Here is a 12500-nt window from a genome sequence, read left to right as displayed (position 1 = left end):
TCAGTGAGTTTTTTTTTTTTTTTTTGCATTCTCTGTGAAATGTGTCAAAGCAGCAGAGACCTGAGACTTACCTATTTCAGCGTGGTCGTTTCTTTGAAAACACCCACTTTCCTCCCTCCCTTTCCCGGGTCACTTACACCTGGTGTGTGTGTGTGTGTCTACGTGTGTGTGTGTGTGTGTGTGTCAGTCTGCGTGTGTGTCTGCGTGTGTGTGTGTGTGTCAGTCTGCGTGTGTGTCTGCGTGTGTGTGTGTGTCTGTCCGTGTGTGTGTGTGTTTCTTTCTTTTTTTTTTATAGCCTCTCATCTCTTTCAGTCGACCTATCCCGGATAGACAAGCTAACTCACCCTGGGGGGCTTGAATTTGAAATCTGAGCTTCAAAAACAAAGAAGAAAGAAGTAGAGATTTTTTTTTAAATATAGTTGAACTATGGATTACTTTAACTTGTTTTGCCATGTTTTTTTAATATGCTTCCCTCTGCTTTACCAGACCTCTCTGTGCTTTACAATGCTTCCCTATGCTTTACCAGACCTCTCTGTGCTTTACAATGCTTCCCTATGCTTTACCAGACCTCTCTGTGCTTTACAATGCTTCCCTATGCTTTACCAGACCTCTCTGTGCTTTACAATGCTTCCCTATGCTTTACCAGACCTCTCTGTGCTTTACAATGCTTCCCTATGCTTTACCACACCTCTCTGTGCTTTACAATGCTTCCCTATGCTTTACCAGACCTCTCTGTGCTTTACAATGCTTCACTATGCTTTAGCAGACCTCTCTGTGCTTTACAATGCTTCCCTATGCTTTACCAGACCTCTCTGTGCTTTACAATGCTTCCCTATGCTTTACCAGACCTCTCTGTGCTTTACAATGCTTCCCTATGCTTTACCAGACCTCTCTGTGCTTTACAATGCTTCCCTATGCTTTACCAGACCTCTCTGTGCTTTACAATGCTTCCCTATGCTTTACCAGACCTCTCTGTGCATTACAATGCTTCCCTATGCTTTACCAGACCTCTCTGTGCTTTACAATGCTTCCCTATGCTTTACCAGACCTCTCTGTGCTTTACAATGCTTCCCTATGCTTTACCAGACCTCTCTGTGCTTTACAATGCTTCCCTATGCTTTACCAGACCTCTCTGTGCATTACAATGCTTCCCTATGCTTTACTAGACCTCTCTGTGCTTTACAATGCTTCCCTATGCTTTACTAGACCTCTCTGTGCTGTATTACACTTTGCTGTGCTTTTACTAGGGCAGACTTTTAAAATGGGTTAGTTTACCATGGTTTGTCTATCTACATTAGCAATCTGTCTGTCATATTAAACAACAGACAGACAGAGACTCTATGCACACACATACTTTTGATGGGTTGACAAACAGATATATAGACTGACCGATTTGAGTCAGCTAGACAGACACTGGAAATATGCTTTTAATCTTGAAGCAGGGATTCCCCTTCGCTTGCACAGACCTGCTCTCCTCCTCCCCCCCCCAGTGCAGTGTTGAAACAACTTGGGTCAATCTGATCTCAAAACTTGAGGCAATACAGACCTCTCCTCTCCCTTGTTCTCTTCTTTCTTTCCTCACGCTATCATTTCTCATCATTACCCTCCTCTCCAACCCTCTTATTCCCTTCTTACCCTCTCTCCTTTACCCTAACCCCCTCTCTCCATCCTTCTATAGAAAGAGTGCAAAGAAGAGCAACCAGAATTATCCCGGGTTTAAAAGGCATGTCGTATGCAGACAGGCTAAAAGAATTGGATCTATTCAGTGAACAAAGAAGACTACGCGGTGATCTGATTCAAACATTCAAAATCCTAAAAGGTATAGACAATGTCGACCCAGGGCACTGAAAAAAGAAACAAGGACCAGGGGTCACAAATTAGATAAAGGGGCATTCAGAACAGAAAATAGGAGGCACTTTTTTACACAGAGAATTGTGAGGGTCTGGAACCAACTCCCCAGTAATGTTGTTGAAGCTGACACCCTGGGATCCTTCAAGAAGCTGCTTGATGAGATTCTGGGATCAATAAGCTACTAACAACCAAACGAGCAAGATGGGCCGAATGGGGCCTCCTCTCGTTTGGAAACTTTCTTATGTTCTTCTCCAACCTCTCTCCTTTACCCTAACCCTCTCTTTCTTTTTATTGTGATGTCGACCTGATTGTGGGGCTCTGTCTGTCTGTCTGTCTGTCTGTCTGTGTCTGTCTGCAGCTTTAATGAAACTAAACTCTTTTCAGAATGTAGTAAACTAACACAGACACCAAGAAGAAGGGATTATATTGTAGCGTCAAACTGAACAGGATTGTGGGGCTCTGTCTGTCTGTCTGTCTGTCTGTAGCTTTAATGAAACTAAACTCTTTTCAGAATGTAGTAAACTAACACAGACACCAAGAAGAAGGGATTATATTGTAGCGTCAAACTGAACAGGATTGTGGGGTTCGCTCTGTCGGTCGGTCTGTCTGTGTGTGTCTCAATAAGAACGAAGGTCTTTTTCCTTCCTCTCTCTCTCCCCACACACACACACCTATATAACCGCAATAGCTACTGAAGCTATCGCCCCTCTCCCCTCCAGCACACCAGCAGGTACAGACACATACACCCCCCCTCTGGCTATCAGCTGTTAAACAGATGCTCTCTCTCTCTCTCTCTCTCTCTCCTGTCAAATTTACGTTCAGATTCAGAGGGGCTTTATCTGCACAAAAGTCATGCAGGCCTCAAAGATACTATAGTAAAATGTACAGAAATATTGAACTTTATGTGTACACACACACTGTATATATGAGAGATGCTTTACCACACCTCTCTCTGCTTTACAATGCTTCCCTATGCTTTACCAGACCTCTCTGTGCTTTACAATGCTTCCCTATGCTTTACCAGACCTCTCTGTGCTTTACAATGCTTCCCTATGCTTTACCAGACCTCTCTGTGCTTTACAATGCATGATACTCTCTCTGAGTGTCGGGTGTCTTCCTCTGATCATACTGAGAGTGTGTTTCGTTCTCTTGCACTGTTTGCTGTGTCAGGGAGCCTCTGTCACGCAGAAGTCATTAAATCTCAAAACAAAAAAAAAAGAGAGAGAGAGACGAAACATGATATGAACGTGTTTAATCTGTTTGTGCAGATCCTGTTGTGGTTTTAAACCTTTCAAATGCTTTGTCGTTGACACTCTGAATGCAAGATCTACACTCAGAGAAATTATAAGTGTAGCTGCTGCTAATAAGGTCCTAAAGGAACATGGACAATTTACTGTGAATTATACATTATATATATATATATATATATATATATATATATATATATATATATATATATATAGTCCCTTTTAATGTTAGCGATTGTACAGAGTAAATGGGGTTGATTTTAGTCTTCCTCGGAGCTAGAATCCTCCTCTTCCTCAGAGATATCAGCGATCGGAAAACGCAGAAGACTCGCAACCCCGCTCAGCTGATTCAGTTCTGAATAAAAAAAAATAATATATACATACATAAACAGACCAGTGTTTGGGCTCTAGTGCCTTCATCAGCGTTACTGAAACTAAACTGAGTCAAGCAGACCAGCGTTTGGGCTCTAGTGCCTTCATCAGCGTTATTGAAACTAAACTGAGTCGAGCAGACCAGCGTTTGGGCTCTAGTGCCTTCATCAGCGTTACTGAAACCTAACTGAGTCAAGCAGACCAGCGTTTGGGCTCTAGTGCCTTCATCAGCGTTACTGAAACTAAACTGAGTCAAGCAGACCAGCGTTTGGGGCTCTAGTGCCTTCATCAGTGTTATTGAAACTAAACTGAGTCAAGCAGACCAGCGTTTGGGGCTCTAGTGCCTTCATCAGTGTTATTGAAACTAAACTGAGTCAAGCAGACCAGCGTTTTTTTCGCTTGACTCTCTCTCTGAGTTTCTTCTCAATCTCAATGGTGCTGTTTAAATGAAATACTCACGCTCTCCTGACACGTGCAGACTGGAAAATATTCTGAAGACAAAAAACAAACAAAAAAAAAAACTTTAGTATTTTAGCGACAAGCGTTCATTAAAATGCAGGATTGCTTATCAGCCCCAAATCTTAGCAAGTCTCATCACAATCGGACAAGTGGTTCTCTAGATAGGTACTGTGTAATAAGGCATGTCTGTACGGTAGGGAGGGAGGGGGGAGGGAGGTTGGTTGGTTGGTTGGGAGGGAGGTTGGTTGGTTGGTTGCTTGACTGGTAGAGAGGGATGGAGGTTGGTTGGTTGGTTGGGAGGGAGGTTGGTTGGTTGGTAGGTTGGTTGGGAGGGAGGGAGGTTGGTTGGTTGGGAGGGAGGGAGGTTGGTTGGTTGGGAGGGAGGTTGGTTGGTTAGAAGGTTGGTTGGGAGGGAGGTTGGTTGGTTGGGAGGGAGGTTGGTTAGTTAGAAGGTTGGTTGGGAGGTTGGTTGGTTGGTTGGTTGGGAGGGAGGGAGGTTGGTTGGTTGGGAGGGAGGTTGGTTGGTTAGAAGGTTGGTTGGGAGGGAGGTTGGTTGGTTGGTTGAGAGGGAGGTTGGTTGGTTGGGAGGGAGGTTGGTTGGTTGGTTGGTTGGGAGGGAGGCTGGTTGGTTGGTTGGTTGGGAGGGAGGCTGGTTGGTTGGTTGGTTGGGAGGGAGGCTGGTTGGTTAGGAGGGAGGTTGGGAGGGAGGTTGGTTGGTTGGGAGGGAGGGAGGTTGGTTGGAAGGTTGGTTGGGAGGGAGGTTGGTTGGTTGGGAGGGAGGGAGGTTGGTTGGAAGGTTGGTTGGTTGGTTGGTTGGTTGGTTGGTTAGAAGGTTGGTTGGGAGGGAGGTTGGTTGGGAGGTTGGGAGGGAGGGAGGGAGGTTGGTTGGTTGGTTGGTTGGTTGGTTGGTTGGGAGGGAGGTTGGTTGGTTGGTTGGTTGGTTGGTTGGGAGGGAGGGAGGTTGGTTGGTTGGTTGGTTGGTTGGGAGGGAGGTTGGTTGGTTGGTTGGTTGGTTGGTTGGTTGGTTGGTTGGTTGGTTGGGAGGGAGGTTGGTTGGTTGGTTGGTTGGTTAGAAGGTTGGTTGGGAGGGAGGTTGGTTGGGAGGGAGGGAGGTTGGTTGGTTGGGAGGGAGGGAAGTTGGTTGGTTGGGAGGGAGGCTGGTTGGTTATAAGGTTGGTTGGGAGGGAGGGAGGGAGGTTGGTTGGTTAGAAGGTTGGTTGGGAGGGAGGGAGGGAGGTTGGTTGGTTGGGAGGGAGGGAGGTTGGTTGGTTGGGAGGGAGGCTGGTTGGTTATAAGGTTGGTTGGGAGGGAGGGAGGGAGGTTGGTTGGTTAGAAGGTTGGTTGGGAGGGAGGGAGGGAGGTTGGTTGGTTAGAAGGTTGGTTGGGAGGGAGGGAGGGAGGGAGGTTGGTTGGTTAGAAGGTTGGGAGGGAGGGAGGGAGGTTGGTTGGTTGGGAGGGAGGTTGGTTGGTTGGGAGGGAGGTTGGTTGGTTGGGAGGTTGGTTGGTTAGAAGGTTGGTTGGTTGGTAGGGAGGCTGGTTGGTTAGAAGGTTGGTTGGGAGGGAGGTTGGTTGGGAGGGAGGTTGGTTGGGAGGGAGGGAGGTTGGTTGGGAGGGAGGGAGGTTGGTTGGGAGGGAGGTTGGTTGGTAGGTTGGTTGGGAGGGAGGTTGGTTGGTTGGTTGGTTGGGAGGTTGGTTGGTTGGTTGGTTGGTTGGTTGGGAGGGAGGTTGGTTGGTTGGTTGGTTGGTTGGTTGGAGGGAGGTTGGTTGGTTGGGAGGGAGGTTGGTTGGTTGGGAGGGAGGTTGGTTGGTTGGTTGGGAGGTTGGTTGGTTGGTTGGGAGGAAGGTTGGTTGGTTTGAAGGTTGGTTGGGAGGGAGGTTGGTTGGTTGGTTGGGAGGGAGGTTGGTTGGGAGGGAGGTTGGTTGGGAGGTTGGGTAGAAGGTTAGGGTTGTTGATGGGTTGACAGGGAGGGTAGATGGTTGTTGATAAGCTCTTTACCGCACGCTTCCTCCATTGTCTTTCACGCTGTCCACCAGCTTCACATAACGACTGCGTGTGGCAATGTCTTCATGCCTGGACAGAGACACAGACAGACAGAGAGGGAGAGAAAAAAAAAAAAAAAATAACCATGGCTATTAAAACTTCCAGCAAACTTTCTGAACACATTTTTGCTTGTCCAGATAGAGGTACAGAGAGAGAGAGAGAGAGAGAGAGAGAGAGACAGGGAGGCACCGAGACGGATTTTGAGCTACGGTAAGAGTTCTGAAAGAAAGAAGCAGGGGGATACCTGAAAAGGTTGTCGCTGATCAGGAGAACGTCGATGGCCATCGCTTCGTTTGCCCGCTCCACATGAGCAACACTGCGAGAGAAAACACAAGAAAACATCAGAGAGCCTCAATACTGCACAGCAGTGAGGGGAATCAGACTCCCGCTGCACAGCAGTGTGATCCAGTCCTGGTTTCACTTGGAGTTTAATAATCAGACACACCTGAGCTTGTTAGCTAGACACACTGGGGGCTGATCAAGCTGGTAGCAGTAAAACCTGGAATGGATCACACTGCTGTGCAATACGAGCAGGGGCATAGCCAAGGCCCGCCCACTCGGCACCCAGGTCCACCCAATCGCACGCAGCCGTTTCTTCGTAGCTCCCTGTAACTTGTCTCCAATGCTTGTGTTTTTAACCCCAGTGCCGTCGGCCAATCACAGACTGTATTCCAAGCGTGTGGGAGGGTTTTATTTACCCAGTGAGCGATCCTGTTCAGTTTGACGCTACAATATAATCCCTTCTTGGTGTCTGTGTTAGTTTACTACATTCTGAAAAGAGTTTAGTTTCATTAAAGCTGCAGACAGACAGACAGACAGACAGACAGAGCCCCACAATCCTGTTCAGTTTGACGCTACAATATAATCCCTTCTTCTCGGTGTCTGTGTTAGTTTACTACATTCTGAAAAGAGTTTAGTTTCATTAAAGCTGCAGACAGACAGACAGACAGACACACAGACAGAGCCCCACAATCCTGTTTGACACTGCAGTATATAATACATAAAGAAAAAAACAAAACAAAGAAAGGAGAGGAAGGAGGGAGGGAGAGATCTTTCAAAGCAGGGTAGGTGGCCTCTGATCCCACCCCACCCTCCTCCTTCACCGAGTACATCTATTATTATTATTATTATTATTTTTATTTTTTATTTCTTAGCGGCACTCTAGTGATTGACGAGTCTCCTGATGGATCCCAAGTCTCCTGGGATCGAGAGCAGTGCGGTGGTTTTGAATTCTCTGTAAGCATATATGATAGATCATCCTGAAATATTATATATATATATATTAAACATTTAAACTTGTGTTTCATTTTTATACAAATCGCCATTATTACCGCTGTTAAAACCCATTCATGCAGCTGTATGTATATATGTGTATGTCTCCACACACAACCAGAGAATTCACAAGCAGACAGATTTAGATAGATTTACATCTAGACAGATTTATAGATAGTTATATGTATTATATATATATATATATATATATATAGAGAGAGAGAGAGAGAGAGAGAGAGAGATAGATAGATAGAGATAGACTGATAGATAGATATCTATATCTATATCTACATATAGATATCTATATAGAAATCTTCACACACACACCAGAGAATGCACACACAGATAAGATTTATAGATAGATTTATAAATAAATATATTTATATATAGATATATGTATTTACACACACACACACACAGATAGGAGATAAAGACAGACAGAGAGAGACAGGAATGTTTGCTTGTTTTAAACACGAATGTCAAGATACTAAAACCTTTCTTTTTTCCCCCCTCTCAGAGATTAAAAGGGTCGATTTAAATCTATTTAATCCACCACCCCCCCCCCCCCCCCCACACCCAATAAACACTTCAGAGAGCTCGTCTTCAATTTCAAAACCCTCCAGGCTGAGAATCCCTTTCAATCCTAGCCAGCACTCCACCTAAAATAAACCTGAGAGAAATAAAAAATATTGGTCTTTTTTTTGGCTGCTAGTTATTGCTTTGGGGGAGGGGGGGGGGGGGGGGAGGGGGGGGGGTCCTGGGGTTAACAGTTTAAAAGAAGCGGTAACCATCTTAAAAATCTTTCACCTCTTATTAGCTTTATTAAAATGATCACTGGCCCCTCCCTTTAAAGGAGCGCTGACCATCTTTAAAATCCATTCTCTCACCTCTTATTAGCTTTATTAACATGATCACTGACCCCTCCCTTTAAAGGAGCGCTGACCATCTTTAAAATCCATTCTCTCACCTCTTATTAGCTTTATTAACATGATCACTGACCCCTCCCTTTAAAGGAGCGCTGACCATCTTTAAAATCCATTCTCTCACCTCTTATTAGCTTTATTAACATGATCACTGACCCCTCCCTTTAAAGGAGCGCTGACCATCTTTAAAATCAATTCTCTCACCTCTTATTAGCTTTATTAACATGATCACTGGCGCCCTCCCTTTAAAGGAGCGCTGCCCATCTTTAAAATCCATTCTCTCACCTCTTATTAGCTTTATTAACATGATCACTGGCGCCCTCCCTTTAAAGGAGCGCTGCCCATCTTTAAAATCCATTCTCTCTCCTCTTATTACCTCTAGTGCCTTCATCAGCGTTATTGAAACTAAACTGAGTCAAGCAGACCAGCGTTTGGGCTCTAGTGCCTTCATCAGCGTTACTGAAACTAAACTGAGTCAAGCAGACCAGCGTTTGGGCTCTAGTGCCTTCATCAGCGTTATTGAAACTAAACCGAGTCAAGCAGACCAGCGTTTGGGGCTCTAGTGCCTTCATCAGCGTTATTGAAACTAAACCGAGTCAAGCAGACCAGCGTTTGGGGCTCTAGTGCCTTCATCAGCGTTATTGAAACTAAACTGAGTCAAGCAGACCAGCGTTTGGGCTCTAGTGCCTTCATCAGCGTTACTGAAACTAAACTGAGTCAAGCAGACCAGCGTTTGGGCTCTAGTGCCTTCATCAGCGTTACTGAAACTAAACTGAGTCAAGCAGACCAGCGTTTGGGCTCTAGTGCCTTCATCAGCGTTATTGAAACTAAACCGAGTCAAGCAGACCAGCGTTTGGGGCTCTAGTGCCTTCATCAGCGTTATTGAAACTAAACTGAGTCAAGCAGACCAGCGTTTGGGCTCTAGTGCCTTCATCAGCGTTACTGAAACTAAACTGAGTCAAGCAGACCAGCGTTTGGGCTCCAGTGCCTTCATCAGTGTTACTGAAACTAAACTGAGTCAAGCAGACCAGTGTTTCCTGATATTCTGAGACTGACAAAGTGCTGGAGGGGCTCAGGACAGTGATCTCACTTCCTGTCTGTCTGTCAATCTGTCCTGAGGGCTGGGTGTCTCTGTCTGTGACTCACACAACTGTAAACACCTGCGACCCCCCCCACCCTCCCTCCACAGACACAAACAGCTGTTTAATAAATCAGACAGAGAGAAAAAAGGTGATAGGGTTAGATTACAGTCCATCTGTCTGTCTGGCTTACCTCTTGTTAGCTTTATCACTAGGCCCTCCTTTAAAGGAGCGCTGACCATCTTTAAAATCCATTCTCTCACCTCTTATTAGCTTTATTAACATGATCACCGGCTCCTCCCTTTAAAGGAGTGCTGCCCATCTTTAAAATCCATTCTCTCACCTCTTATTAGCTTTATTAACATGATCACCGGCTCCTCCCTTTAAAGGAGTGCTGCCCATCTTTAAAATCCATTCTCTCACCTCTTATTAGCTTTATTAACATGATCACCGGCCCCTCCCTTTAAAGGAGCGCTGCCCATCTTTAAAATCCATTCTCTCACCTCTTATTAGCTTTATTAACAGGATCACTGACCCCTCCCTTTAAAGGAGCGCTGCCCATCTTTAAAATCCATTCTCTCGCCTCTTATTAGCTTTATTAACAGGATCACTGACCCCTCCCTTTAAAGCAGCGCTGACCATCTTTAAAATCCATTCTCTCACCTCTTATTAGCTTTATTAACATGATCCCTGGGCCCTCCCTTTAAAGGAGCGCTGACCATCTTTAAAATCCATTCTCTCACCTCTTATTAGCTTTATTAATATGATCACCGGCCCCTCCCTTTAAAGGAGCGCTGACCATCTTTAAAATCCATTCTCTCACCTCTTATTAGCTTTATTAACATGATCACCAGCCCCTCCCTTTAAAGGAGCGCTGACCATCTTTAAAATCCATTCTCTCACCTCTTATTAGCTTTATTAACAGGATCACCAGCCCCTCCCTTTAAAGGAGTGCTGACCATCTTTAAAATCCACTCTCAAAGCGCTATGCAATGGGAGTCTTAATTCCTTCCTTGTGCTCCGTCCTTCGGATGAGACGTCAAACAAACGAGCTCCTATTGGAAGTGACTCTGCAGCAGCAGCAGCAGCAGTTGTTGATGATGCAGAGTTCACCCCCCTAGTCTCTGGATGACATTCACAATTATAATAATAATAATCTTTCCTGCTTTCTCTCTCTTTTTTTTCCATCGGTACTGACCCATAGACGGCCCGGTCTGGCTCATGCTGAAGCAGCTTATAAAAATCCTCCAGAGCCTTCACCTCCCCTGCAGCCTGAAAGAGAGAGGGAGAGGGAGGGAGGGAGGGAGGGAGAGAGGGAGAGGGAGGGAGGGAGGGAGGGAGAGAGGGAGAGGGAGGGAGGGAGGGAGGGAGAGAGAGAGAGAGAGAGGGAGGGAGGGAGAGAGGGAGGGAGGGAGAGGGAAGGGAAGAAAAGGGGAGGGGAGACAGGAGAGAGAGACAGAGAGGAGGGAGAGGGGAGAGAGGGAGGGGGGAGATGGAGGGAGGAGAGGAGAGAGAGGGGAGGGGGAGGAGAAAGAGGGGGAGGTGGAGGGGAGAAAGAGAGGGGGAGAGGAGAAAGGGAGGGGAGACAGAGGACAAAGGGGGGAGAGAAGAGAAAGGGAGGGGAGAAGAGAAAGGGAGGGGAGCAGAGAGGAAGAGGAAGAAAAACTTGTATTATTTCACCAGGTGGGAGCTTCCTTCCATACAGCAGCCGGTACAGCTTGGATTAAACAAACGTCACATAGGCCCCCATTGACACACAGCACAGCCTGCCGCTCAAGGGTTGGTCCTGCAGACCTGGCTGTGATGTCACTTCCTTACCTTGGTGTCCGACAGGCGACTGATCACTGCGGGATCGGACAAGACTTCTGAGAGAGAGAGAGAGAGAGAGAGAGAGAGAGAGGGAGGGGGGTTAAAAATGGTCAGCGCTCTTTTTAAAGGGAGGGTCAGTGATCATGTTAATAAAGCTAATAAGAGGTCATTCTCACAACCTCCTTTTACATAACGAGCTGTGATTGGGCCGGTCTGGTTCTGACCCACCTTTGAGGGAGTACTTGTGTCCAGAGGAGGAATGGACCTGCATGAATTTGGACCGGTTCTCCAGCAGAACTTTGTTGTCAGTTTTCACAGCCTGCTGGAACAGGTAGGTGCAGAACTGATCCTTCACAAAGCCAGGGACTGGCGATGAGAACACACTTCACAACTAGAGAGAGAGAGAGAGAGAGAGAGAGAGAGAGAGAGAGAGAGAGAGAGAGAGAGAGAGAGAGAGAGAGAGAGAGAGAGAGAGAGAGAGAGGAGATGAGAGAGAGAGAGAGAGAGAGAGAGAGAGAGAGAGAGAGAGAGAGAGAGAGAGAGAGAGAGAGAGAGAGAGAGAGAGAGAGATGAGAACACACTTCACAACAATCCTGTTCAGTTTGACGCTACAATATAATCCCTTCTTCTTGGTGTCTGTGTTAGTTTACTACAGTCTGAAAAGAGTTTAGTTTCATTAAAGCTGCAGACAGACAGACAGACAGACAGACAGACAGACAGACAGACAGACAGAGCCCCACAATCCTGTTCAGTTTGACGCTACAATATAATCCCTTCTTCTCTGTGTCTGTGTTAGTTTACTACATTCTGAAAAGAGTTGTTTCATTAAAGCTGCAGACAGACAGACAGACAGACAGACAGACAGACAGAGCCCCACAATCCTGTTCAGTTTGACGCTACAATATAATCCCTTCTTCTCTGTGTCTGTGTTAGTTTACTACATTCTGAAAAGAGTTTAGTTTCATTAAAGCTGCAGACAGACAGACAGACAGACAGACAGACAGACAGACAGACAGAGCCCCACAATCCTGTTCAGTTTGACGCTACAATATAATCCCTTCTTCTCGGTGTCTGTGTTAGTTTACTACATTCTGAAAAGAGTTTAGTTTCATTAAAGCTGCAGACAGACAGACAGACAGACAGACAGACAGACAGAGCCCCACAATCCTGTTCAGTTTGACGCTACAATATAATCCCTTCTTGGTGTCTGTGTTAGTTTACTACATTCTGAAAAGAGTTTAGTTTCATTAAAGCTGCAGACAGACAGACAGACAGACAGACAGACAGACAGACAGACCCCCACAATCCTGTTCAGTTTGACGCTACAATATAATCCCTTCTTCTCGGTGTCTGTGTTAGTTTACTACATTCTGAAAAGAGTTTAGTTTCATTAAAGCTGCAGACAGACAGACAGACAGACAGACAGACAGACAGAGCCCCACAATCC

The 12500-nt window shown here is 46.0% G+C and overlaps 1 protein-coding gene across 1 annotated transcript; it reads right to left on the bottom strand.

Moving 5' to 3' along the window:
• Positions 1 to 3086: 3086 nt before the first annotated feature.
• On the bottom strand, positions 3087 to 11462 carry LOC131728339 (protein pelota homolog). Its single transcript, XM_059019365.1, has 7 exons — positions 11282 to 11462; positions 11063 to 11109; positions 10443 to 10516; positions 6215 to 6286; positions 5926 to 6000; positions 3930 to 3961; positions 3087 to 3453 (listed from the first exon to the last, which is right to left on the bottom strand). The coding sequence occupies exons 1-7, from the start codon at positions 11322 to 11324 to the stop codon at positions 3359 to 3361; spliced, it is 438 nt and encodes a 145-aa protein (XP_058875348.1). The 5' UTR covers positions 11325 to 11462; the 3' UTR covers positions 3087 to 3358.
• Between the last annotated feature and the right edge of the window lie 1038 nt (positions 11463 to 12500).

The sequence above is a fragment of the Acipenser ruthenus genome, unplaced genomic scaffold (genome assembly GCF_902713425.1).
Source record: "Acipenser ruthenus unplaced genomic scaffold, fAciRut3.2 maternal haplotype, whole genome shotgun sequence".
Lineage (NCBI taxonomy): Eukaryota > Metazoa > Chordata > Actinopteri > Acipenseriformes > Acipenseridae > Acipenser > Acipenser ruthenus.
Note: the sequence above shows the minus strand (reverse complement) of the source record. Positions and strands in the feature narration are given on the sequence as shown.

Bases quoted from the DNA above. Each gene is read 5' to 3' on its own strand.
- LOC131728339 (XM_059019365.1), bottom strand. From the start codon at position 11,324: ATGCAGGTCCATTCCTCCTCTGGACACAAGTACTCCCTCAAAG. The intron at 6,287-10,442 runs GTCAGTACCGAT...TTTCTCTCGCAG, and splicing joins CCAGACCGGGCCGTCTATGG to TGTTGCTCATGTGGAGCGGG. The intron at 6,001-6,214 runs GTATCCCCCTGC...GTCTCTGTCCAG, and splicing joins ATCAGCGACAACCTTTTCAG to GCATGAAGACATTGCCACAC.